Source organism: Eriocheir sinensis, chromosome 54, assembly GCF_024679095.1.
Source record: "Eriocheir sinensis breed Jianghai 21 chromosome 54, ASM2467909v1, whole genome shotgun sequence".
NCBI lineage: Eukaryota > Metazoa > Arthropoda > Malacostraca > Decapoda > Varunidae > Eriocheir > Eriocheir sinensis.
Window position 1 is genome coordinate 9,075,398 of NC_066562.1, and position 26,965 is coordinate 9,102,362.

Here is a 26,965-nt window from a genome sequence, read left to right on the forward strand (position 1 = left end):
GAAATTATAATCGTTTTCAGGAGGGAATGTTGGAGTAAGGAACAATCAAGTAACAGTCTTTCTTGCACTTAGAGAAAGTATAATCATTTTCAGGAGGGAATGTTGAAGTAAGGAACAATCAAGTAACATTTTTTTCTCGCACTTAAAAAAAATTATAATCTTTTTCAGGAGGGAATGTTGGAGTAAGGAACAATCAAGTAACATTTTTTTCTCGCACTTAAAAAAAATTATAATCTTTTTCAAGGGGGAATGTTGAAGTAAGAAGTAATTAAGTAACAGTTTTTCTTGTACTTAGAGAAATAATAATCTTTTTCAGGAGGGAATGTTGAAGTAAGAAGTAATTAAGTAACGGTTTTTCTTGTACTTAGAAAAATTGCAATCATTTTCAGGAGGGAATGTTGAAGTAAAAAGAATGATGTAACAGTCTTTCTTACACTTAGAAAAATAATAATCTTTTTCAAGGGGGAATGTTGCACTAGGAAAGAATTGCTTAACAGGTTTTCTTATGCCCAGAGAAACTTTTTTTTTGTGGAATGGTGAGATACGGAACATTCAGTAGCAGATTCTTTCACTCAGAGGACGGAACACTGAGAAACACTAGAAAAGGCGCATTATAGGGGATGGGACACGGAACACTTACGGAACATTTGCTGCGGAACCTAATAGTCACTTTCTGGGGGTAATGGTGAGGTACGGAACAATATAATTACCAGTCCCTTGCTTTCAGAGGACGGAACATCTGTCAAGGAACATCACGGAACACTCACGGAACACACGGAAATAGTAGAATAGTTAAGTCCCGGTTCTTTGCATTCATAGGACGGAACATTAAGGAACACTAAAATAGAATAGGCACTGTATTGGGATTGGAACACGGAACACTTACGGAACACATGGAAATAGTTGAACAGTTAAGTACCAGTTCTTTGCATTCATAGGACGGAACATTAAGGAACACTAAAATAGAATAGGCACTGTATTGGGATTGGAACACGGAACACTTACGGAGCACATGGAAATAGTTGAACAGTTAAGTACCAGTTCTTTGCATTCATAGGACGGAACGTTAAGAAACACTAGAATAGGCACTGTATTGGGATTGGATCTCGGAGCACTTACGGAACACATGGAAATAGGCACACTTAGAGCAACTCACGGAACATGGAGCGAAACAAAGACACTTCACTAGCACTTTTAGAACACTTTAGAGACACTTCCGTATGATTGGTGCACGGAACACTTAAGGAACACATTAAAGGGGTAGAAGAACACTATTTACGAAGGATTTGAAGTATGGAACGTTAGCAAGGGAATATACTCTCTTCAGTAGCACTTTTAGAACACTTTAGAGACACTTCCGTATGATAAGCGCACGGAACACTTAAGGAGCACACTGAATGGGTAGAAGAACACTATTTAGGAAGGATTTGAAGTACGGAACGTTAGCAAGGGAATATACTCTCTTCAATACCACTTTTCTCAAACACTTAATCACTTCTCCGTATTCAATTGGCACTTTTTTTTCTGACACGGAACACTTTTAAGGAACACAAAGAAAATAGATGAAACGCTCCTTTTTGGCAGGGAACACCACTTAAGTAGGATATTGGCTCTTCAGTAGTACTTTTTCAAACACTACAATCTTTTTGCTGCATATAATTGGCACTTTTTGTGGTAGGAGACGCGGAACACTTAAGAACGCGTAGAAAATGGATAATACACTTTTTTACGCCAGGGAACACCACATAAGTAGCACACGGGCACTTCAGTAACACTTATAAAACACTTCAGAAAGCACGTTTAGAGCTCTTGTAAGTTTCCATGAGATTCACTTACACTTAACGAAAATGAAAAAAAATATGAGTAGCACTTTACAAGCTTCTTAAGTGGTGGATGCTACTGTACACTTTTGAGTGCTTAATATACACTTTTTTAACCTTTTCACAAGTGTTTTATAAGTGTAGAATCCTTTAGAGTGTAGCAAGAACACCAGCAGTACACTTACACCGTTCCGCAACACTTTAAGTAACACTGCGGAACACTTGGAATACAGAGAACGCCATTAGTACATTTAAAAGAGTTTTGAAACCCCTTAAGTAGCATTATGGAACACTTCAAACGCCCTTATTAAGTTCCGCAGCACTTCAAGTAACACTACGGAACACTTCAAACACGGGGAACGTCAACAGTAAATATATTGACTTCCGCAACACTTAAAGTAACACAACGAAGCACTTGGAACACCAGTCATCACTCATATAACACTTTTAATGGCGGTGGAACACTTACGTAACTCCGCAATGCTCTCAAGTAACACCACGGAACACTTCACAAGCAATTTCGGCGACAAAGGCACGTCAGGAACACTTGCGGAACACTGGACGGGGTCAGAAGATTGGACGGAACATATGGGTTGACGGAGGAGGTCGATGTGGTTTTGGAGAATTCATGAACTTTTACGGAACCTTACGGAACACTTAGACTCACGGAACAAGGGTACGGGAAGGGCACGGAACACGGTAATGAACGTGGAACAGAGAGGAACACAGCAGACTCCTTTAGAAACACGCGGAACCTTAAGGAACAGTCGTAGGAAGGAGGAAAAGGAATAGAAGGAACACGGAACATTTGACGGAACGTGGAACAGAATAAAGGGAGAAGAAAGGAACACGAAATGGACATTGTGAGAGAGGAAACAGGATATACGGATTTATTGATAGAGAGAGAGAGAGAGAGAGAGAGAATGGGAGAGGATGGAGAGAGGAAAATATAGAAACGAGAGAGAGAGAGAGAGAGAGAGAGAGAGAGAAACACACTGGATGAATGTTGTTTCTGCTTCTCTTTTCTTCTCTTTTCTTCCCAGGAATAAAGGAGGAAGAGAAGACACGCGGCGCGGCCCCCCCCCCCCCCCGCCCCCCCTCATGGCACTTTCTTGACTAATTATTATGCTCCTTCCTTCTTCCCTCTTCCTTCCTCCTCCTCCTCCTCCTCCTCCTCCTCCTCACACCATGACCGTCCCCCCCGCGGCGTCCAGCTTGAGCAGCTTCACGGGCACCTCCACCTGACCCTCGCTCTCCGCCTTGCCCTCCTCCTCCACCACCTCCTCCACCGCCTCGTCCTCCTCCTCCACCTCCTCCTCCTCGTCCTCGTCCTCCAGGATCTCCTCCACCTCATCATCCTCGTCGTCGTCGTCGTCGTCGTCCTCGCCGCCCCGCAGCCACTTGTCGTCGCCGGGGTGGTACTGGATCTCGCTCTTGTCCATCTTGCGCTTCCGCCTCACGGTGAGGTCGATGGGCTGGTCGTGCGGCGCGGCCTGGGCGGCGGGCGGCGAGGCGTGGGCGCTGTGGGGAGGGCGCACGGCGGCGGGCGCGGCGTCATGGCGCGGCGAGGGCGTCTGACTGCGGCGCTGCACCTGCAGCACGGCGTCCAGGAAGCGCTTCTTGGTGGCTGCGTCCTCCTGGGCCAGGCGCTGCGGCGAGGCGGCGCGCGACACCTCGGGGGCGCCGAACACCGCGGGCTTCAGGGCGGGGGGCGTGGGGGGAGCGGGGGCGGGCAGGGGCGGGTCGAACTTGGCGAGGGGCGGGAAGGGGAGGACGGAGGACCAGAGCGGCGGGCACGGCGCGAAGGGGAACAGGTTGTTGTTGAGGGACGAGTACGTCAGCAGGTCGTGGGGGGGCGGCGCCCGCACCCCGCAGGTCACGGGCGGCTGCGGGGGGGCGGGGCTCGCCACCGCCTTCAAGAAGTTGAGCCGCTCCTCCTCCGTCATGAGGCCGCAGGTGCCTGGGGAGCTTCGTCCCCCGCCGCCGCCGCCGCCGCCGCCGCACTGCCGCTCGAAGTCGTCCTTGGCGGGTGCGGAGGCGGCGTCCATGTCGGGCGAGGCGGCGGGCGGCGCCTTGGCCTCCATCGGCGGCGCCTTCCGCTCCAGGCCGTGGTGGTGCGCGCCGCGTCGCGCCGCCTCCCGCAGGCGCCGCTCCCACTCCAGCAGGGCCAGCGGCGCCGCGCGCTCCCCCTCGGGCTCCAGGTGGCGGCGCAGCGCCTCCAGGTCCACGGGTCGCCGTAGGTCCAGGTCCGCGGCGTGACGCGGGGCCTCCAGGGCGTGGCACTGACGCAGCGCCGCCAGCAGCTGCTCGCGGCGACCATCCATCTCGGGGCCACCGCCGCCCTCCCGCTGTGGACACGAGGCGTTAGGCTTCACTCCCACCACAAGGCTGCCTGCCTGTCACTCCCTCACTCCTCCATCACTCCTCCCCCCTGACACAGCCCTCCACCCTCACACCTGCCACAGCCTGACCCTTCCTGCCTTACCTTCCTGCCCGTCATCCCTGCCTCCCCTCCACACCACTTTACCCCATCCACCCATTCCTCCACCCTGCCTCCCCTTCACACCACTTTACCCCATCCACCCATTCCTCCACCCTGCCTCCCCTTCACACCACTTTACCCCATCCACCCATTCCTCCACCCTGCCTCCCCTCCACACCACTTTACCCCATCCACCCATTCCTCCACCCTGCCTCCCCTTCACACCACTTTACCCCATCCACCCATTCCTCCACCCTGCCTCCCCTTCACACCACTTTACCCCATCCACCCATTCCTCCACCCTGCCTCCCCTTCACACCACTTTGCCCCATCCATTCCTCCGCCCCGCCTCGCCTTTCTTCCTTCTTCCTTCCATTCAGCCACACTCCTCACACTCCGATCCTTCAGCTCTCTTCACCCCGTCACTCCCTCCCTCCTCCGGCTCACCCCGTTCCCTCGTCATCCCACTCACACCTATCCCCCGCTGCTCACCCCTCCTCACCCTCCACCCCCGCCTACCTGCTGGAGGTGCGTGGCGGCCGTCAGCGTGGACAGCGCGGCGGGCAGGTCGTGGGGCGGCGGCGCGGGTGGCCTCAGCGGCGCCTCGTGGCCCATGGCGTCCCGCAGGCGGCCCGCCACGTAGGGCAGCGAGCCGTCCTGCAGCGTGGGCGTGATGGGCGGCCGCAGGCTGGTGGCCGGCTGGCCGTTGAAGGCGGCCTGCTCCTGTAGCAGGCAGTGGATCTTAAACCAGTTGGAGCGTCGGCCATACCTGCGGGAAGACCTGTTAGTTTCGCCTTGCCGCCCCGCCTCCAGGAAGGGAGGCAGAAGGAAGTGAGGGAGTCTCCCCTCCTCCTGCCTTACTCCCTTGTGCTTAATGCTATTTGCAATGATAAATTTACATTCAGTTGTTTGTACATTGATTGCAGGAGTCCGATCCATCACTCCGCGCAGCTGCTGATCCGCCGCGAGCCTTAACTGAAACCATTCATTCATTCCTCCCTCCCTGGCGGCGGCTGCCCTCCGCCTGGCCGGTAGTGTTCACGGGTGGTTCACACTCCCTACACCATCCCTCCACCCTGCCACCCACCCCCCCGCGCCCTGCTCACCTGGATCCCGTCTTGGACATGCCCACCATGAGACACTTCCTGAGGCGGCAAGCCTTGCACGAGGTTCTGTTCTGCTTGTTGATGACGCACTGGCCGCCGTTCTTACACTCGTGCACTTGTGACAGGTTGTTGTACGTGCGCCCGAAGAACGACTGTGGGGGAGAGGGAGAGGGCTGAGTGGGGGAGTGGGCTGAGAAAAGAGGAAGGACTAAGAGGGATGAGTGGAGCCTTGAGGGGGATAGAGAGGGCGAAGGACAGTGAGGAGAGAGGAGAGAGGGACGTAGCTGAGTGGGATCTGGGACTGAGTTACGGATAAGGACAGGGAAGATAGGAGTGGGATGAGTGGGACCGATGAGTGGGACCTAGGACCAAGCTTATAAGTATTAGGGATGAGTAGTAAATGAGTATGAGAGACTAGGAGGAAGTGGATGAGTGGGAATAGGGAGTGGGCGTAAGAGTGATGGGAGTGAGTGGGCATAGAAGAATAGAAAGAGGGTTGAGTGGGGTGAGAGGGGCGAGGAAAAATAGAAAGAAATGAGAAACAAATGATTGATATTAGTAAGAAATTTGAGGTGAAGTAGAAATGCTATGAGAGAGAGAGAGAGAGAGAGAGACCGTTACGTCAACATCGAGATCTTAGGACAGGAAGCAGCGTCAACCTCCCTACCCCCTCTCGCTCTCTCTCTCTCTCTCTCTCTCTCATTTTTCCTCCATTTCTCCACGTTTTAGGAAAGGAGAGAAAGAAGGAAGGAAAAAAAGGAGGAAAAGGAGAGAAAAAATAGGAAAAATCGCGGTTATGAGGAAAATAGGGAAAGAAAAAGGAAAAAAGAATAACAATGATAAAAAGAAAATGAGGAAAACAATAGCAATGAAGAAAATAATAATAGCAATAATAATAATAATGATAATAATAATAATAATAATAATAATAATAATAATAATAATAATAATAATAATATAACACTAAATAACAAAGGTAAAAAAACAGTTAAGTCAAATTCACCGTTTCACAACTCGAAGAAAAATAAAAACAACAACAACAACAAAAAATCAAAATATTCGCGATAAGTGAATTTAAACTTTCGCGCCAAACCCGAAATCGCGAACTCTGGGCGTGAGAACATTCAGCCAATCGCGCGCTTGATCTCATCGGGCCAATCAGCTGCCTCCCTTTACGCCTATCAGCCAATCAGATGCGCCAATGCTCCTCTATTAGTCCGAGGCGTTGACTGGCAAGATTGACCTCCACTGACCTCCAATAGTGACCTCAGCGTGACCTCCTGACCTCCCTCACGCGGATGTTGTGCAGGAGGTGGTGGTGATGGTGGTGGTGGTGATGGTGATTGTGGTGATGAGATTAGGGTTAGTGGTAGATGTTTGGTGATAGTGGTGATGGTGGTAGTAGTAGTAGTAGTAGTAGTAGTAGTAGTAGTAGTAGTAGTAAAAATAAACATGGGTGGAGGTATCTTTTAAGTTATAGTATTAGTAACAGTAATAGTAGTAGTAGTAGTAGCAGTAGTAGTAGTAGTAGTAGTAGTAGTAGTAGTAGTACAGTAATGGAAGTATCTTAAAGGAAAAAAACAATAACAAGGAGAAAAAAAACAAAAGAACAAGATTGAAAAGAAAAAGAAGAATTAAAAACAGAAACAAGAATTAAAACAAACAAAAAATTAAAATAAAACCAAATAAAACGAAAAATAAAAAAACGAATCCAAAACAAAACAAAAAAATATAAACAAAAAAAAACAAGAATTAAAAACAAAAAAACATCGAAGCCCTCCCACACACCTGCCGACTGTATGATCACCTGTCCCGACCTTGCACCTTCCCACCTGTTCCCAGCACACACACACACACACACACACACACACACACACACACACACACTTTCTTTCTTTTTCTTTCATTCTGTTTTCTTCCTTTCTTTTTTCTTTCTTCTTCATTCTTCTTCTCTTTCTTTCCTTATTTCTTTCTTTTTCTTTCTTTTTCTTTTTATCTTTCATTCATTCTTTCTCTCCGTACACACACACACACACACACACACACACACACACACACACACACCTGTTCTGCCACACCCCAACACACATCACCGACACAAAGACACCACCACCACCACCACCCCTTCAACACCACTCAACACCACCACCACCACCACCGCTTCAACACCACTCAACACCACCACCACCACCTCTACACCACTGCGTCTCACCCCTCTAACCACCACTATCACCACTTCAACACCACTCCCATCTCAACACCAGTCACCATCACCATCACCTCAACTCCACTTTTTTTTAGGCGTGATGAACCATTAGCACCTCACTTGGTCAGCACTTAGTATCATCAACACCTCAACATTGCAAGACTTTTAAGCTTCGTAGAACACAGAATTCGCGTATTTTTTAAGCTTGTAACTCAGAATTCGCGTATTTTTGATTGAACACAGAATTAGCGTATTTTTGAAGCTTAAACACAGAATTAGCGTATTTTTGAAGCTTGTAACTCAGAATTCGCGTATTTTTTAAGCTTGTAACTCAGAATTCGCGTATTTTTTAAGCTTAAACACAGAATTAGCGTATTTTTGAACCTTGAAACTCAGAATTAGCGTATTTTTTTAAGCTTAAACTCAGAATTAGCGTATTTTTGAACCTTGAAACTCAGAATTAGCGTATTTTTTAAGCTTGAAAATCAGAATTCGCTTATTGTATTTAAGCTTGAACTCAGAATTCGCTTATTTTTGAAAGCTTGAATCTGTTTTTGAAAGCTTGAAACTCAGAATTCGCATATTGTTTTAAGCTTGAAACTCAGAATTCCCTTATTTTTGAACCTTGAAACTCGGAATTAGCGTATTTTTAAGCTTAAACTCAGAATTTGCTCTTTTTTAAGCTTAAACTCAGAATTAGCGTATTTTTTAAGCTTAAACTCAGAATTCGCTTATTTATATTGCCTTTGTTTCCTGTCACTATCGTTTCTTTCAGTACTTTTCTTTTCTAGTTTTCATTCCCCCTTTTATTTCTTTCCCTTCATTTTTTATTATTTTTTTTTACATTCGCTTTCATAAATCTTAACAATCACATGAGGGTTTTTCGGGTTCATGGTGCAGAAGCCTCGTCAAACTATCGCTAGGCTCATCAAACGCCCCGTGGAAATACTAACACAACCCTACGAAAGCCTTACCAAATGTGTATGTGTTTGTTTATGCCTCATTCTTATCTATAACAGCATATCGTTTATTTTCATATCTTTGCCCATTATGTATTACAAGCAACTGAGACTCGGAAGTGTTTGAAAATACGTGCTAAAAGGTTGGAACTCTTATGCGCCTCTGCCTCTTACATTAACTATTTCCAAAGACCAATAAGGAGATCGACCGGGTTCTAATAAATTTTTTGTAGTTTCAAGGCACAGGAGAAGGGTCACACTACCACCAGAGTCATAAAACTACCCAGGGAAACAATTATACAACCTCTACGAAAGCCTTACCAAACGTGTGTGTGTGTGTGTGTGTGTGTGTGTGTGTGTGTGTGTGTGTGTGTGTGTGTGTGTGTGTGTTAGGTCGATATTCTCAGACGCCTCTCATCTCTCATCATCTACTCCTGAAGGCCGAAAAAAGTAGACGAGTCGGGGTCTTATGAGTGTTTGTTTACATTCACGATGCAGAAGTCTTGTCCAGGCATCCCCAGGCTCATAAAACTACCCATGGCAATGCCCACAACTATCAAAGACTTATAAAACGTGTGTGTCTGTTGGCTCCGAAGTGTTTGCGAGCACAGACTGACGCAGAGACCGTCCTTCCTGCCTCCCGCCCGCCCTTCACGACAACCTATAAGTCCGTATGAAAAGACACTTTTGCTTCTCACATCAGCTACTTCTAAAGGTCAAGGAGAAGGTCAATCTGGTTCTAATGAGTGTTTCTTTAGGTTCACGGTACAGAGGAAGGGTTAAAGTACCACCAGGAGCATAAAACTACTCTTGGAAATGCCCACAACTCCTACGATAGCCTTGTCAAATAGGTGTTTCTTAGGTTCATGGTACAGAAGAAGGGTTAAAGTACCACCAGGAGCATAAAACTACTCTTGGAAATGCCCACAACTCTTATGATAGCCTTGTCAAATAGGTGTTTCTTAGGTTCATGGTACAGAAGAAGGGTCAGACTACCACCAGGCTCATAAAACTACTACTGGAAATGCCCAAAACTCCTACGATAGCCTTGTCAAATAGGTGTTTCTTAGGTTCATGGTACAGAAGAAGGGTCAGACCACCACCAGGAGCATAAAACTACTCTTGGAAATGCCCACAACTCTTACGATAGCCTTGTCAAATAGGTGTTTCTTACGTTCATGGTACAGAAGAAGGGTTAAAGTACCACCAGGCTCATAAAACTACTACTGGAAATGCCCAAAAGTCCTACGAAAGCCTTGTCAAATATGTGTTCCTGGGCGACGAACTGTTTTATAATACAACCCATAGACTCCGCCACGCGCCAGCCCGCCCCATCAATTTGTGTTGCGCGCGGCCTCGCCTCACACAGAATAGAGGTGACATCAGCGGCGGCAGAACACTGGCGGCGCGCGGCGTGGTGGCGGCGCGGCGGCACAAGATGGCCACGGACACACCCCGCCGCCGCTGCAGCCTTGGCTTATGTAAGGAGCCGCCAAGGGAGCGCTGTCGATCGGCCGCGCGGATGTGATGTGATGGGGATAGGGTGCAATGATGTCTGGTCCGCCGCGGCACCGAAAGCCTTTGGGTCATATTCTTAAACATATCGTCGCCCGAGTACACATAATTCACACGGCTTTTGTAGAGGTTGTGAGCATTTCCAGGGGTAGTTATATGACCCTGGTGGTAGTTTAACTCTTCTTCTGCACCGTGAACCCAGAGAAACACATACTGAACAAGGCTTATCTAGTTGTGGGCATTTCCAGTAGTAGTTATATGACCCTCGTGGTAGTTTGACCCTTCTTCTGCACCGTGAACCCAGAGAAACACATTTTGAACAAGGCTTTTGTAGAAGTTGTGAGCATTTCCAGGGGTAGTTATATGACCCTGGTGGTGGAGTTTAACCTTAACTTACATATTGAACAAAGGCTTTTTTGCATTGAACAAGGCTTTCGTAGGAGTTGTGTGCATTTCCAGTAGTAGTTTTATGACCCTGGTGGTAATTTGACCCTTCTGCACCGTGAACCCAGAGAAACGCATTTTGAACAAGGCTTTCGTAGGAGTTGTGAGCATTTCCAGGGGTAGTTTTATGACCCTGGTGGTAGTTTGACCCTTCTTCTGCACCGTGAACCCAGAGAAACACATTTTGAACAAGGCTTTCGTAGGAGTTGTGAGCATTTCCAGGGGTAGTTTTATGACCCTGGTGGTAGTTTGACCCTTCTTCTGCACCGTGAACCCAGAGAAACACATTTTGAACAAGGCTTTCGTAGAAGTTTTGAGCATTTCCAGGGGTAGTTTTATGACCCTGGTGGTAGTCTGACCCTTCTTCTTCACCGTGAACCCAGAGAAACACATTTTGAACAAGGCTTTCGTAGGAGCTGTGAGCATTTCCAGGGGTAGTTTTATGACCCTGGTGGTAGTTTGACCCTTCTTCTGCACCGTGAACCCAGAGAAACACATTTTGAACAAGGCTTTCGTAGGAGTTGTGAGCATTTCCAGGGGTAGTTTTATGACCCTGGTGGTAGTTTGACCCTTTTTCTGTACCGTGAACCTAAGAATACCCTCATTAGAACCCGACTGATCTACTTATTGGCCTTTGGAAGTAGATGATGTGAGGGATGGAAGCGTTTGACAATACTACAATTAGGGCGATATCACAAGATACTTTCGGTTCTCACATCAGTTATTTCTAAAGGTCAAAGAGAGGGTCAGTTGGGTTCTAATAAGTGTTTCTTCAGGTTCACGGTACAGAGGAAGGGTCAGACTACTAGCAACAGGCTCATAAAACTACTCCCGGAAATGCCTACAACTCCTACGAAAGCCTTGTCAAATACGTGTTCTTGGGCGGCGAAATGTCTTGTATTACGACCCAAGGGACTCAATGCAAGCCTTTTTTTTCCCTTTGCTTGATAGAGAAGGGAAAGAAAAGACGGAAAATAATCTTGTGTGTACTGACGCCTAACATATTTTAGTAGTGGTAGTAGTAGTAGTAGTAGTAGTAGTAGTAGTAGTAGTAGTAGTGATGCTGATGATATAACTACAGTGATTTAGAAAGGTCGTAATGAGCAGTATCAATTAAAATGTTTCGTTGACCGCTGAGTATATTTTCCCTGGCCAAGTTTTATCTGTAAGTACTTAACGCAAGACTGACGCAGAGAAAGCACTAACGAGGATATTGAGAACTATTAATTAAAAAGCTTCGTTGACCGCTGGGTATAGTTTCCCCGGCCATGTGTCGTTTGTGTTTAGTAAAGGAGAGTTTTATCTGTAAGTACTTAACGCAAGACTGGCGCAGAGAAAGCACTGGCGAGCGTAATGAGCAATGATTGAAAGACAGAAAACTTTGACGATGGTACGGTAAGATGTTTCGCCCAGGGTACTTTTTTGTAGTGAGACTGAGAGCTGCGTTGATGTTGTATTAGGAAGGTCATGTGTGTTTGTTTCCTTGAGGGTGACTGATAGAGGAAAGCTTTAGCGGGGATAACGAGCGAAGGGAGAGAATGGAAGGGACGGAAAGGGAAGAATATGGAACGAAAAGAAATTATAGAAACATGGGAAGGGAAAAATAAAGGGAAAGAAATGATAATGGTAAGCTATGTCGTTCTGCGCTGGGTGTTATTCTATAGTGCGAGTGTAAGAGAGCGATTTATTTATTCCATTTTTAGGAGTCTTATAATTATGTTTGTTTTCTTAAGGGAGACTGATGAATGGAGAGCGCTGGTGTTGGTAATAAGGGTTGTAATAATCTCTTCCTCCACCAGCTTATATTTTGTAGCAAGCTTAGCGTTGCGTTTTAATAGGAAAATCTTATATGTTTGAGGTCTTGAGGGAGCTTGATAACTGAAAAGCGAGGTGACGGTGATAATGAGGGTTTTAATATGTCTCCTTGACCGGCCCGTTTGTATTATGTAGCGAGTACAGTGTTGTGTTTTAATAGGAAAAGTCTTGTATGTTTGAGGTCTTGAGGGAGCTTGATAACTGAAAAGCGAGGTGGCGGTGATAATGAGGGTTTTAATATGTCTCCTTGCCCTGCCCGTTTGTATTACGTAGTGAATATAGTGTTGTGTTTTAATAGGAAAAGTCTTATGTTTGAGGTCTTGAGGGAGCTTGAGAACTGAAAAGCGAGGTGACGGTGATAATGAGGGTTTTAATATGTCTCCTTGACCGGCCCGTTTGTATTATGTAGCGAGTATAGTGTTGTGTTTTAATAGGAAAAGTCTTATATGTTTGAGGTCTTGAGGGAGCATGATAACTGAAAAGCGAGGTGACGGTGATAATGAGGGTTTTAATATGTCTCCTTGACCGGCCCGTTTGTATTATGTAGCGAGTATAATGTTGTGTTTTAATAGGAAAAGTCTTATATGTTTGAGGTCTTGAGGGAGCTTGATAACTGAAAAGCGAGGTGACGGTGATAATGAGGGTTTTAATGTCTCCTTGCCCGGCCCGTTTGTATTATGTAGCGAGTATAATATTGTGTTTTAATAGGAAAAGTCTTATATGTTTGAGGTCTTGAGGGAGCATGATAACTGAAAAGCGAGGTGAAGGTGATAATGAAGGTTTTAATATGTCTCCTTGACCGGCCCGTTTGTATTATGTAGCGAGTACAGTGTTGTGTTTTAATAGGAAAAGTCTTATATGTTTGAGGTCTTGAGGGAGCACGATAACTGAAAATCGAGGTGACGGTGATAATGAGGGTTTTAATGTCTCCTTGACCGGCCCGTTTGTATTATGTAGCGAGTATAGTGTTGTGTTTTAATAGCAAAAGTCTTGTATGTTTGAGGTCTTGAGGGAGCATGATAACTGAAAAGCGAGGTGAAGGTGACAATGAGGGTTTTAATATGTCTCCTTGACCGGCCCGTTTGTATTATGTAGCGAGTACAGTGTTGTGTTTTAATAGGAAAAGTCTTATATGTTTGAGGTCTTGAGGGAGCTTGATAACTGAAAAGCGAGGTGACGGTGATAATGAGGGTTTTAATGTCTCCTTGCCCTGCCCGTTTGTATTATGTAGCGAGTGTAGTGTTGTGTTTTAATAGGAAAAGTCTTATATGTTTGAGGTCTTGAGGGACCTTGAGAACTGAAAAGCGAGGTGATGGTGATAATGAGGGTTTTAACATGTCTCCTTGCACCGCCCGTTTGTATTATGTAGCGAGTTTAGTGTTGTGTTTTAATAGGAAAAGTCTTATGTTTGAGGTCTTGAGGGAGCATGAGAACTGAAAAGCGAGGTGAAGGTGACAATGAGGGTTTTAATATGTCTCCTTGACCGGCCCGTTTGTATTATGTAGCGAGTATAGTGTTGTGTTTTAATAGGAAAAGTCTTATATGTTTGAGGTCTTGAGGGAGCTTGATAACTAGAAAGCGAGGTGACGGTGATAATGAGGGTTTTAATATGTCTCCTTGACCGGCCCGTTTGTATTATGTAGCGAGTATAGTGTTGTGTTTTAATAGGAAAAGTCTTATATGTTTGAGGTCTTGAGGGAGCTTGATAACTGAAAAGCGAGGTGAAGGTTTTGAGGGTTTTGAGGATGAGGGTTTTAATGTCTCCTTGCCCCGCCTGTTTGTATTACGTAGTGAATATAGTGTTGTGTTTTAATAGGAAAAGTCTTATGTTTGAGGTCTTGAGGGAGCTTGAGAACTAGAAAGCGAGGTGACGGTTTTGAGGGTTTTGAGGATGAGGGTTTTAATGTCTCCTTCCCCTGCCCGTTTGTATTATGTAGCGAGTATAGTGTTGTGTTTTAATAGGGAAAGTCTTATATGTTTTAGGTCTTGGGGGAGCTTGATAACTAGAAAGCGTGATGATGGTGATGAGGTGTAATATTTCTCCTCGTCTCCCCCGTTCCCAGCATCCCCATCAACATCCCTTTCACCGCATAGATGATAAAAGTCCGTCCCCAGTGAGGCTGAACGGGGGAAGAGGAGGAAGAGAGTGTCCCCCCGTGAGCTGAAATGACGCGGATTCATGCCAAGGTTATGCCCCCGAGCGGTGTTTGTTTGTTTGTGTGTTTGTGTGTGTGTGGGTTGGTGAGGCGACAACACACACACACACACACACACACACACACACACACACACATCTGATTTTCCAAGTGGAACACAAAACACTCATGCATAATTTTTAGACGAGAGCAAAATCATCAGAAAATTATTACTAACAACACAAGGAAACAGATCACACATAGGAGTTTCAGATCCTAATTAAAGAGATTCAAGAGGAGGATCAAATCGCCTCTCTATGCACTACGTAGATTCAAGAGCAGCGCCAATGTGTTTTCTTTATCGCCTTACTCTTGATTCTACCCTTGACCTGCCTCCGTCCTTCACTATAAAAAAAATACACCCGATCACACACGAACCCACCCCAAGTACTTCTTCCACGGTGTCAAATCGCCTCTCTATGTACGCAGCGCTAATGTCTTTTTTTCTTATTTCTTTAGTCTTGATTCTACCCATGATCTGCCTTCGTCCTTCACTATAAAAAAAATACACCCGATCACACACGAACCCACCCCAAGTACTTTCTCCATGGTGTCAAATCGGCTCTCTAGGTACGCACCGCAAATGTCTTTTTTTCTTATTTCTTTAGTCTTGATTCTACCCATGATCTGCCTTCGTCCTTCACTATAAAAAAAATACACCCGATCACACACGAAACCACCCCAAGTACTTCCTCCATGGTGTCAATTCTCTCTATATTGTTTCCTCTTTCCTCCTTCTCTCCATTTCTCTCTCTCTTCCTCAAAGTAAATGAAGGGAAAGAGAAGAGGAGATGTACTATTGAAAGACATTTTGAGGCGTTTTAGAGAAGCCAAGATAGAAGAGAAAACGGGTACAATTGTAGAAGACAAAAAGAAAATAGGAAATACATGTTATCTCATTTACTTATATTGCAAGCCGATTAATGAGAGAGAGAGAGAGAGAGAGAGAGAGAGAGAGAGAGAAGGAAGTTTGAAAGAAATAAAGGAAGAAATAGTTAAATATGAAATGAGCAGAGACAGCCAGGCATGTTATCTCATTTACTCATATTCCAGAACGATTAATGAGAGAGAGTAAGTAACAGAAGGAAGGTTGAAAGAAAGGAAGGAATAGATAGAATATGGAATAAGCCGAGATAGCCAGGCAGGAGGAAAGGAGAGTGAAGGGAACAAAGAATAGAAGATAGCAAAGGAGTTTTATGGAGAGACGCACGTAGAGGATTTTATTAGAAGGAAGATTGAAAGAAATAGAGGAAGGAATAGATGATATGGAATGACCCGAGATAGCTAGGCAGGAGGAAAGGAGAGTGAAGGGAACAAAGAATAGAAGATAGCAAAGGAGTTCTATGGAGAGACGCACGTAGAGGATTTTATTAGAAGGAAGATTGAAAGAAATAGAGGAAGGAATAGATGATATGGAATGACCCGAGATAGCCAGGCAGGAGGAAGGGCAGTGAAGGGAACAAAAATTAAAGAGTAGTAAAAGAGTTCTATGGAGAGACACACATAGATTTTTTTTTTTTTTTTACCTTGCTGTAGAGAGAAAGAGAGAAAGGGAGGAAGATAATGTTTTGCTTAGTAGTAGAAGTAGTAGTAGTAGTAGTAGTAGTAGTAGTAGTAGTGATGGTAAGATAACAATAATGGTTTAAATAGAAGGTTGTAGTTCGCTTTCCTCTCCTCTCTCTCTCTTTCTATCTCTCTCTCCATCTTGTTCCTCTCCCTTCCTTCCCTTCAATGACGTAAAGGAGGAGGAGGAGGAGGAGGAGGAGGAGGAATGAATGTTTGTTGTATGTTTATCCTCCTCTCTCCCTCCTTCCCTCCTCCTCTCTCTCCCTCCTCCTCTCTCTCTCTCCCTCTCTCTCTCTTCGCTTATCCCAAAGTCAGGCAGGAAGGATGAGTCTTGTGACGTATTATTACGAGGGATTCTCTCTCTCTCTCTCTCTCTCTCTCTCTCTCTCTCTCTCTCTCTCTCTCTCTCTCTCTCTCTCTCTCTCTCTCTCTCTCTCTCTCTCTCTCTCGCTCTCGCTCTGTGTGTGTGTGTGTGTGTGTGTGTGTGTGTGTGTTTGTGTGTAGACCAACAGAAAGGCTAAATCCTGTGATCCTCTTTCCTCCTCCTCCTTCTCCTCCTCCTCCTCCTCTTCTTCTTCCTCCTCCTCCTCCTCCTCTATTTTTTTTTTTTTGTTTACTTTTCCTCCGCCTTTTCATATTTTCCTCCAAGTTCTTTCCTCATTTTCCTCTTTTTCTCTCTCCTTCCTCCGTTTCCTCCATTCCTAATACATTGTTTCCTCTTCTCTCTCTCTCTCTCTCTCTCTCTCTCTCTCTCTCTCTCTCTCTCTCTCTCTCTCTCTCTCTCTCTCTCTCTCTCTCTCTCTCTCTCTCTCTCTCTCTCACCAGCAGCATATATCTACCTATCTATCTATCCATCTATCTATTATTATTATTATTATTATTATTATTATTATTATTATTATTATTATTATTGTTATTATTATTATTATTGTTATTATCGCTGAGTCATTATTATTGTTATCTTTTGAAAAGGTCGCGAAGGGAGATGAAAGAGAAGTGACAGGAGGAAAAGGAAGGGAAGGGAAGGAAGGGACTGGAGGGGACGGGACGGGACGGGAAGGAAAGGAAAGGGAAGGGGACGGGACGGGAAGGGAAGGGAAGGGAAGGGAAGGGGAGGGAAGGGAAGGGAAGGAAAGGGAAGGGAAGGGGACGGGACGGGACGGGAAGGGAAGGAAAGGAAAGGGAAGGGGACGGGACGGGAAGGGACGGGACGGGAAGGGAAGGGAGGGGAAGGGAAGGGAAGGGAAGGGAAGAGGAGAGAAAGGAAGGGACGGGAAGAACATGAAACGGAAAAAAAAAATAGAAATACGGGAAGGGAAATAATATAAATGAAGGAAAGAGAAGGGCAACTGTACTTTAAGGAGACATTTTGAGGTCAAGCAACAAAAGGGGAGGAGGGGAGGTCAGCCTGGGTCACCCCTTGTTGTTCCTCCTCTTCCTCCTCTCCCTCCTCCTCCTCCTCCTCCTCTTCCTTCATCTCTTTTTCTATCTCCCTCTCCCTTCCTTCCTTCCAACCTTCCTTCCTTCCTTCCCCTTCCTATTTCTTCCTCCTCCTCTTCTTTCATCTCTTTTTCTATCTCCCTCTTCCTTCCTTCCTTCCATCCATCCATCCCTTTTCTTCCTCCTCTCCCTCCCTCCCTCATTATATAACTAACCTCAAAACGATTAATATTTCAAGATTGATTTATGACCTTATACATCACCCCTCCTCCTCTTCCTCCTCCTCCTCCTCCTCCTCCTCCTCCTCTTCCTTCCCTCCCTTTCCTCTCCCTTCTCTCCCCCTCCCTTTTTCTCCTCATTCTTTATTGTTTTTCTTTCTGCTACCTCTTCCTCTCCCTTCTCTCCCTCCCTTTCCTCTCCCTTTTCTCCCTCTCCCTTCTCCCTTCCAATCTCTCCCTTCAACTTCCTTATGTTCTTATGTTCACCCTTCCCTCATACCCTCCCTTACCCTTCCCTTACTTCTCCCTTATTTCCCTTCACCCCACCCTTAACCTCCCTTTCCTTTTATCTCCCTTCCTCTATCTCCTTCCCTCACTGACCTTCCTTACCCTTCCCTTACACTCCCTTCCTTACCCATCTCACCCTTCCCTCTCCCTTCCTTTCCCTTTCCTCAGTCTCCCTTCCCCTCCTCTCCCTTCCTTACTCTCCTCCCTTTCCTCCCTTCCTTCACTCATAGGGAGAATAGGGAGAAGGACCTCATGAACCGCCACTCCTCTCCCTTCTTCCCTCTTCCTTATCTCCCTTCCTCCTCTTCTCTCCCTCTCCTCCCTACCTCTCCCTTTATCCTTTCCTCCTCTTCCCCTTTTTCTCTTCCTTATCTCCCCTTCTCCCCTTCGTCCTTGAGAGAGAGAGAGAGAGAGAGAGAGAGAGAGAGAGAGAGAGAAGCGTGTAAATATGTAAATAAAGGGTTAAGAAGGCGGCAATGAGGAATTTAAAGAGAAGGGAAGGTGTTCGATCCTATCCCAGCGTATGATTCTCCTTGTGATCCTCTTTCTCAGACGAAGGAGGATTAAACAGACGAGAAATTAGATCGGATTAGAAAGACAGAAAGAGAGGAAAAAAGGGAGGAAGAGTGAATATATGGAAGGAAGGAAGGAAGGAAAGAAGACAGAAACAAAAGGGAATTAGGAAGGAAGGATGAATGAATGGAAGAAGGAAGGAAGGAAAGAAAGAAAGAAAGATGGAAAAAAAGAAAGAAAATTAGGAAGGAAGAGAGAATGAAAGCAAGGAAAGAAAGAAAGAAAGAAAGAAGGAAGAGAGAATGGAAGAAAGGAAGGAAAGAAAGAAAGAAACAAAACAAAGAAAATAAGGAAGAATGAATGAATGAAAGAAAGGAGGGAAATAAGGAAGGCAGGACACAAGACACTGAAAGCCCCCATACATAACCCACAGGTGTACCAGACTCACCTTGCATCCCTCGCAGGTGAAGGCCCCGAAGTGGAACCCCGCGGCCGGCTCCCCACACACCTTGCACAGCTGGTTCATCCTGAGGGAGGGAAGGGAGGCGTGAGTTCAGGGAGGGAGGGAAAGGGAGAGGAGGGTGAATATGGGAATGAGGAACTGTTTAAGGGAGGGAGTGTAGGAATGAGGGTGGGATAGGGAGGTTGTGAGAGTGAGGGAGAGAAAAAGTGAGAGAGAGGGAGAGGAATAAGGGAGAGAAAAGGAGAAAGAAAAAGGAAGATTAAGTGGAAGAGGAAAAGGAGGAGGAGGAAGAGGAGGAGGAAAGAATGTCAGCAGAAGACCAGGAGGAGAATGACGCAAAAGAGGAGTAGAAGGACGTAAGAGGAGGAGGAGGAGGAGGAAGAAGAGGAGGAGGAGGAAGAAGAGGAGGAGGAGTGACTTTTCAGAGGCAGAAGCGCTCTTGAAGTGTGAAAAAAAAAACTTGGCTATTTCCTCTCGACGTATCAGAGCGCAGAAGGAGGAGGAGGAGGAGGAGGAGGAAGAGAAGACCCAACCCTCTATCTTCCTCTTCTCTTTCTTCCTTCTTCTCTTCCTCTTTTTTCCTTCCTTCATTTCTTCATTCCATTTTCTCCTTCATTCCTTCCCTTTTATCGATTCCTTTCGTTCCTATTCCTTCCTTCCTTCTTCCCCTTCCTCTTTCTCTTTATTCCTTTCCTCCCCTTTCTTTCATTCCTTCTTTCTCTTTCTCTTTATTTTCTTTCCTTCCTTCATTCCTTTCCTTCTTTTCCTTCCCTTTTTCTTCCTTTCCTTCATCTTTATCTTCCTTATTCTTTGTCCTTATCTTTCCTTCTCTCTCCTTCCCTTCCTTCTCCCCTTCCTTTTCCTTCCCTTCTTCTTCTCTTCCCCTCCTTTCCTTCCCTTTCCTTCTCTTTTTCTTCCTTTTCTTCATCTTTATCTTCCTTATCCTTATTCCCTTCCTTCTCTCCTTCCTTTTTCTTCCCTTCTTTTCTTTCCTCTTCTTCCCCTCCTTTCCTCATCTGTTATCTTCCTTCCCTTTCTTTTCTTTCCTCCTCCTCCTCCTCCTTCTCCCTTATCTTCCCTTCTCCCTCCTTTCCTCTCTTCTCTCCTTCCATTTTCTTCCCTTCTCCTTTTCTTTCCTTTTCTTCCCTTCCTTTCCTCCTCTCCTCTTCCTTCCCTTCCCTTTCTTTTCTCCTCCTCCTCCTCCTCCCTTCCTTTTCTTCTCCTATCTTCCTCTTCTTCCTTCCTTCCTTCTCTCCATCCCTGTTCTTCCTTCATTCTTTGTTTCCTTATCTTATTTATTTTTTCTTCTTCTCTTCTTTCTTTATTTTATCTTCTTTATCTCCTCTCCTTCTCATCCTCAATTTTCTCATCCATTCTTCCTTTCATTTCTCTCTTCTTCCTCCTTCTTCCCTTTTGTTAACTATCCTTTCTCCTCCTCCTTCTTCCTCCTCCTCCTCCTCCTCCTCCTCCTTTTATCCTTGCTTACCTTCATCTCTCTCTACTCTTTCTCTCTCTCCCCCTTCTCCCTTCCCTTCTTTAGATGACCCTGCCTCCTCCTCCTCCTCCTCCTCCTCCTCCTCCTCCTCCTCCTCCTTTCCTCCTTTCCTCCACAAAGAGAGAGAATGACGTTGTCTCTTTGGAGGACAAACAATGTATCATAATTTTTTTTTTTTTTTCATAATTTTCAAACTGTTTTTCCATCTCTCTCTCTCTCTCTCTCTCTCTCTCTCTCTCTCTCTCTCTCTCTCTCTCTCTCTCTCTCTCTCTCTCTCTCTCTCTCTCGATGTGGTATTCTCGATCATTCCTCTCCTCCTCCTCTTCCTCCTCCTCCTCCTCCTCCTCGTCCTCCTCCTCCTCCTCCTCCTCCTAACAAGATGGCTGACTCGCTCCTCCTGTCCGTTGCTAATTTATTTTTATTTCTTTATTCCTTTTAATTATTATTTGACTTATTTTTATTATTTTTATTATTTTTTTATTTCGTTTGTTGTTGTTGTTGTTGATCAGATCCATTTCCATATTTTTTTTTCTTCCTTTTTCTTCATTCTCAGTCTCTCTCTCTTCCTCTGTTTCTTCCATTCCTTCTCTTCCTTATCCCTCCTCCTCCTCCTCCTCCTCCTCTCCTTCCTTTTTATCTCCTCTCTCCATCTCTATCTTCCTTCTTTCATTCTCTCATTCAAAATTTTTCCTCCTTTCTCTCCATTCTTTGTTTCTCCTTTTCTTCCTTTCCATTCTATTCCTTTTCTTCTTTATTCCGCCTTTCTCTTCTTTTATTTCATCTCTCCGTCTTTTCTTCTTTTCCTCTTTATCTGTTATTTTCTTCTTTTTCTCATTTTCTTTCCTCTATTTCTTTCATTCCTTCTCTTTCTTATTCCTTCTTCCATGTCTACCTCATTTCTCCTTCCTTTATCTCCCTTCCTTCCTTCCTTCCTTTCTTCCTTCCTTCCTTCCTTCCTTACTTACTTATTTTATTCCTTCTCGATCTTCCTCTCCATCTCCATCCCTGTTTCTTCCTTCCTTCCTTCTCTCATCCTTCATTTTCCCTCTTTCTCTCCATTCTTATTCCTCCCTTTCCTCCATTCCTTCAATTTCTTCCCTTCTTTTTCCCTCCTTCCATATATTTACCTCATTTCTCCTTTCCTGTATCTCCCTTCCTTCCTTCCTTCATTCATTCATTATTTTATCCTTTCTCTTCTTCTCCCTTTTATCCATATTCCCTATTGTCTCATTATTATTATTATTATTATTATTATTATTATTATTATTATTATTATTATTTTGCGGATTTTGGAAGCTTATCTTTTGTGTTTCTCATTTTACATTTTTCATTATGTTTGTTTTTCTTTATTTTTTCTTTATCTCATTATTATTTTCGTTCACATTTTCTCTTTTTCTTCGACAATATACTTTTCCATATTTTTTTTTTATCTTTTCTGCAACACTTTTTCCTCATTTTCTCTTTTTTTTCACTTTCTTGGGGATGAAAAATTATAACTCTGGTAAACTCTTGCATAAGGAAATTGGACAGCTCGGAGATGGGATTAAATAGTAGTAGTAGTAGTAGTAGTAGCAGTAGTAGTAGTAGTAGTAGTAGTAGTAGTAGTAAAATTAGCAATGATAAAAATAATAATAATAATAATAATAATAATAATAATAATAATAATCTCCCTCCCTGTCTCTCTCCCCTCATTTATCTCCCCCCTTCTATCTCTCCCTTCCAGCATCCTTATCATCCTTCTCACCATCTCCCTCTTATCATCTCTTCTCCCTTATTCTGTCTCCTCTTTTATCTCCCCCTTCATCATCTCCCTCCTTTATCTCCATATTTTCCTCTCTTCCAATCTTTTTCATTATTATTTTTTTCCTTATCTCCTATTTTCGTCTCCTCTCCTTTCTTCTTTTTTTCTTTCCTCTCATTCCTCCTTTGCTTTCCTCTTCTTTACTCTTCTCCTTTTCCTTCTTCTCCTTTCCTCTTCTCTCCTCTTATATTCTCTTCTCTCTTCTCTTTTTTTTTCCTTATTATCTTCTTTATTTCTTCTTTGTTTCCTTTCTATCTTCTTTATTTCCTTTCTTCCTTCTTTTTTTCCTTCCTTTATTTTCTTCCTTTATTTCCTTTCTTTATTTTCTTTCTTCTTTCTTTATTCCTTCCTTCCTTCCTTCATTCTTTACCTCCTTCCTTCCTTCCTTTCTTCCTTTATTTCCTTCCTATCTTTTTTATTTATTGCATTTTAGTCCCCGTCTTTTCCCCTCTTCTGATTCTTACTTCTCCTTTATTTCCCATCTTTATTTTCCCTTCTATCTTCTCTATTTTCATTTTTTCTTTTCCTTGTTACCTCATTTATTCTTCCCTTCTTCTTCTTCCTATTTCTCCTATTATTCCATTTTCTCTTTATTTCCTTTTTATTATGTTCTTCTATGTCTCTATCACTTTATTATTTTCTTCTATTTTTATTCCTCTCTTTTTTAGTTTTTATTTATCTTATTATTCTCTTTTTCTTCATTTCCTTGTTTATTATCTCCTTCTATGTCTCTTTCACTTTATCATCTTTTTCTCCATGCACCATTTTTATCCTTCTTTTCCTCTCCTTAATTCATCTTTTTATCCTTTTTTCTCATTTTCTTTCTTAGTAATTATCAAACTTCTTTTTCTTCGTTTCCTATTTACTGTTTTTTTTTTCCATTCTTATCGCTCATTTTCCCATCCACCATCTTTATCCTTCTTTTCCTCTCCTTAATTCATCTTTTTTTCCCTTTTTTTTCATTTTCTTTCTTAGTAATTATCAAACTTCTTTTTTCTTCGCTTCTCATTTACTATATTTTTTTCCTTTTCCTTTTTTATCTTTCATTTTCCCATCCACCATCTTTATCCTTCTTTCCCTCTTCTTAATTCATCTTTTTATCCTTTTTTTCTCATTTTCTTCCTCCTTTTCATTCTCAGTAATTATCAAACTTCTTTTTCTCTTCGTTTCTTATTTACTGTTTTTTTTCCTTTTCCTTTTTTATCTCTCATTTTCCCATCCACCATCTTTATCCTTCTTTCCCTCTTCTTAATTCATCTTTTTTTCCCTTTTTCTCATTTTCTTCCTCCTTTTCATTCTCAGTAATTATCAAACTTCTTTTTTTTCTTCGTTTCCTATTTACTGTTTTTTTTTTCATTCTTATCGCTCATTTTCCCATCCACCATCTTTATCCTTCTTTCCCTCTTCTTAATTCATCTTTTTTTTCCCTTTTTCTCATTTTCTTCCTCCTTTTCATTTCTCAGTAATTATCAAACTTCTTTTTTCTTCGCTTTTCATTTATTATTTTTTTTCCTTTTTCTCTCTCTCATTCTCCTTCGTTATCATTTTCCATCTCCTCATTTTCACATCCATCCTTATTCCATGTTTATTCCGATTATTTTTATTTTTTATTTTTTGTATCAGTATTTTTTTCCTTCGTTTCCAAATCTTTTCTTTTTCTTCTATTTTCATGTTTTTTTCCTCCTCCTCCTTTATTCTCCTTTCTTTTCCTTTCCTTTCCTCGTGTTTTTTTTTCTTCGTTTCCAATTTTTTTTTTTTCATTTAATCCGTTTTTTTCCTTCCTCCTCCTCCTCCTTTCTTTTCCTTTCCTGAGTTTCCTCTTGCTTTCGCTCCCTTTTTTTCCTTTCCTTCTTTTCTCTTCTCTCCTTTTCCTCAGTCTCATTTCCCTTCTATTCTTTCCTCTCCTCTTCCTCTTCCTCTTATCTCCTCTCTTCTCTTTTTTCCTCATCTTCTCTCCTCCTCTTTTCTTCTTTTTCCTTCTTTTCCGTCTATCATTTTTCCTTTTCATTTTCTCTTTTCTTTTCATATCCTTTTCATTCCCTTTTTTCTTTATTTCGTTTCCTTTTCCTTCCTTTTCCTTTCTTTATCTTCCTTTTTTACTTTCTCCCTCCCTTCATTTCCCTTCCCTTCCTTTTCTTTCCCTTCCCTCCCGTTCTCTTCCTTTTTCTTTCCCCTTCCTTCCCTTCCTTTGCATTCCCTTCCTTCCTGTTATCTTCCCTTCCCTTCCCTTCTCTTCCTTTTTCTTTCCCTTCCTTCCCTTCCTTTGCATTCCCTTCCCTCCCGTTCTCTTCTCTGCCCTTCCCTTCTCTTCCTTTTTCTTTCCCCTCCTTTCCCTTCTTTTCCTCTCCAGCATCTTCTCTTCCTCTCTCTCCCTCTTTCTCTTTCTCCCCAGCATCCTTTATCTCCCAGTTTACATCTTCCTTCCCTTCTCTTCTTTTCACCTCAATGTCAGTTTACTTCCTCCCTTCCATCCCTCTCCAGCATCTTCTCTTCCTCTCTCTCCCTCTTTCTCTCTCTCCCCAGCATCCTTTATCTCCCAGTTTACTTTCTTCTTCTTCCTTCCATTCTCTTCTCTTCCCATTATCATTTTTCTTCCTTCCATTCCCTTTCAGTCCTCCTCCATCTCTCCCTTATTATTTTTCCTTCTTCCTCTCTCTCTTCTCTCCCCTTTTTCCTCCATTTCTTGTTTTTCTCATTCCTCTAACTCCCCTTTATCTCCCTCTCTCTCTCCCCGCCCCTTTCACTCATTATCCTTTCTTCCTTTTCATCATTCCCTCGCTTCTGTTTCTCTTTTTATCGTTTCTTCACTATTCTTCATCTTTCTTCATCTCTTCCTCACTGTCCTTCACCCCTTTCGTCTTTCCAGTCACTTTCATCATCCTCGTCACTATCCTTCTGCCCTTGTCATCACTCCCTCACTGTTTTCCGTTCATTTTCATCACCCCGTCATTTTCCTTCATCCCTCTGCATCACCCCTTCACTCTCCTTCCTCCCTCTCGTACCTTCGGCCGCTTTCATCGTCCCCGTCACAGATCTTCCTCCCTTCATCGCCCCATCACTCCCCTTCCTCCCCTTCGTCGCCTTCGTCACCGTCCCTCCTCCCCGCCACCTCCCCAGCCCCCCGCCGCCCCTCTTCCGGGTCCCTCCCCTGGAGTGGACAGGTGACCCCCGCGACACTCCCCTCCCGTCACCGCCCCCTGCGTCCCCTTCCAACACTTGCCCCGTGCCCCTGCCCCCCTTGGTGCCCCAGGCGTCCCCGTGTGTCCCCTGTACTCACGTGGCCACGGTGAAGGCGTCAGATGCTATCATAGCCGCGGGGGCGCTGGGGGCCGCCGCGCCACGCACACCAACACAGAGTCATGCACAGCACACGCTTCGCGGCACGGCGGGCCTCGGGCACAGGCCGCGGCCCTCGTGCCTCAATGCAGGGGAGGGCGAGACACGTGTGTGTGTGTGTGTGTGTGTGTGTGTGTTGGTGTGTGGCGCGCGTCGCGGCCGTGTGCGTGCGTCGCGGCAGTGTTTGGCGTGTGTGTCGGTGCGTGTCGCCGAGGCTCCTGCACACGGTGGTGTCCTGGACGGTGCCGCCGCCGTGGGCAGCACAGGGCAGCAGCAGGGCAGCACAGGCCAGCAGGGGCCGCTGGGCCGGGCGCCGCCTCCCGCGGGCCGCGCCTCGGCTCCTGCGTCGTTCCGCCGCAGCGCCGCCTCGTCGCTCGTCGTCGCGTCCGTCACTTCACTGCGTCCTGCGCCGCCGCGGCCACGCCTGGCTGCTGGGGGAGGCCCGGCACCGTGCCTGCGTGCGGTGCCAGCCGCGCCCGGGGCAGTCCGTGGCACCCCCGCCCGCCTGGGCGGCCAGCGCCCGGGGGTGGCCTGGGCCTTCGGCGAGAGGTTTGGGCGTGGCGTGGGAGGCGGCAGCGTGTGGCGGCGTGGGCGGTGGGCAGCGTGCCGCCCCTCAGCAGTGCCGGGCGTCGCGGTGAGTGGGTGCGGGCGGCGCGGGCGGCGGGGGTGGCGGCGCCTCCACCATAGTCACTCCCTCCTCGTCATTCCTCTCCGATTCGTCTTTGGCGTCGCTAAGACCGTGAGAGTCTGGCGCTGGACGGACCCGCTGATGATGTCACGCTGTGCCCCGGCGCGGCCCGCAGGGCCCCGCTGCCCAGGCACGGCACGCCCCAGCACGCTCCCAGCACCGCAGAAGACGCGCCAGCCGCAGGGCGTCCACGGCGCGGCAGTGCGCGAGGCCCGTGAGAGTCTGGCGGATTCCAGAGGTCTCATCTTCGCCCCCAGGGAGGCGGCGGCGGCGGCGGCGCGGCCCCCAGGTGGCAGCAGGGGTCAGGAGGCGCCGCGCACGTCCTGCCGACTTACCCTGCATACTAATTGACGCGCAGCGTTGCCACGCCGCGCCGGCCACGCCGCCCCCCGCGACCCCCCGAGCTCCGGCCCCCCGCCGCCCCGCACCCGGGGCAAGCAGCAGCCCTCAGGGCAACCCCGGGGCGGGGCGGGCACAGGGCCCAGGGGCGGGGTGGGGCGCGGCACCCCTGGTGGCACCATCTTGGCAACAGTGACTGGGATGGGCAGCGGTGGGGGTGGCGGGGCGGGGCGGGGCAGGCCAGGGGGGCGGTGTGTGTGTGTGTGTGTGTGTGTG

The 26,965-nt window shown here is 45.6% G+C and overlaps 1 protein-coding gene and 1 long non-coding RNA gene across 2 annotated transcripts in view; both read right to left on the reverse strand.

The window, feature by feature from the left end:
• The window catches only part of LOC126983726 (uncharacterized), a 4,799-nt gene extending 2,058 nt beyond the window's left edge, over positions 1-2,741 (reverse strand). Inside the window, exon 1 of the long non-coding RNA XR_007736182.1 lies at positions 1-2,741. This exon is cut by the window's left edge and continues 822 nt beyond it. This is a non-coding gene — a long non-coding RNA (uncharacterized LOC126983726).
• Positions 2,742-2,902: 161 nt separating this feature from the next.
• On the reverse strand, positions 2,903-26,387 carry LOC126983446 (sterile alpha motif domain-containing protein 1-like). The gene is made up of 5 exons (XM_050836147.1): positions 25,604-26,387; positions 19,016-19,094; positions 5,409-5,560; positions 4,822-5,071; positions 2,903-4,168 (listed from the first exon to the last, which is right to left on the reverse strand). Exons 1-5 carry the CDS (start codon positions 25,633-25,635, stop codon positions 3,002-3,004), a joined length of 1,680 nt encoding a protein of 559 aa, XP_050692104.1. The 5' UTR covers positions 25,636-26,387; the 3' UTR covers positions 2,903-3,001.
• Between the last annotated feature and the right edge of the window lie 578 nt (positions 26,388-26,965).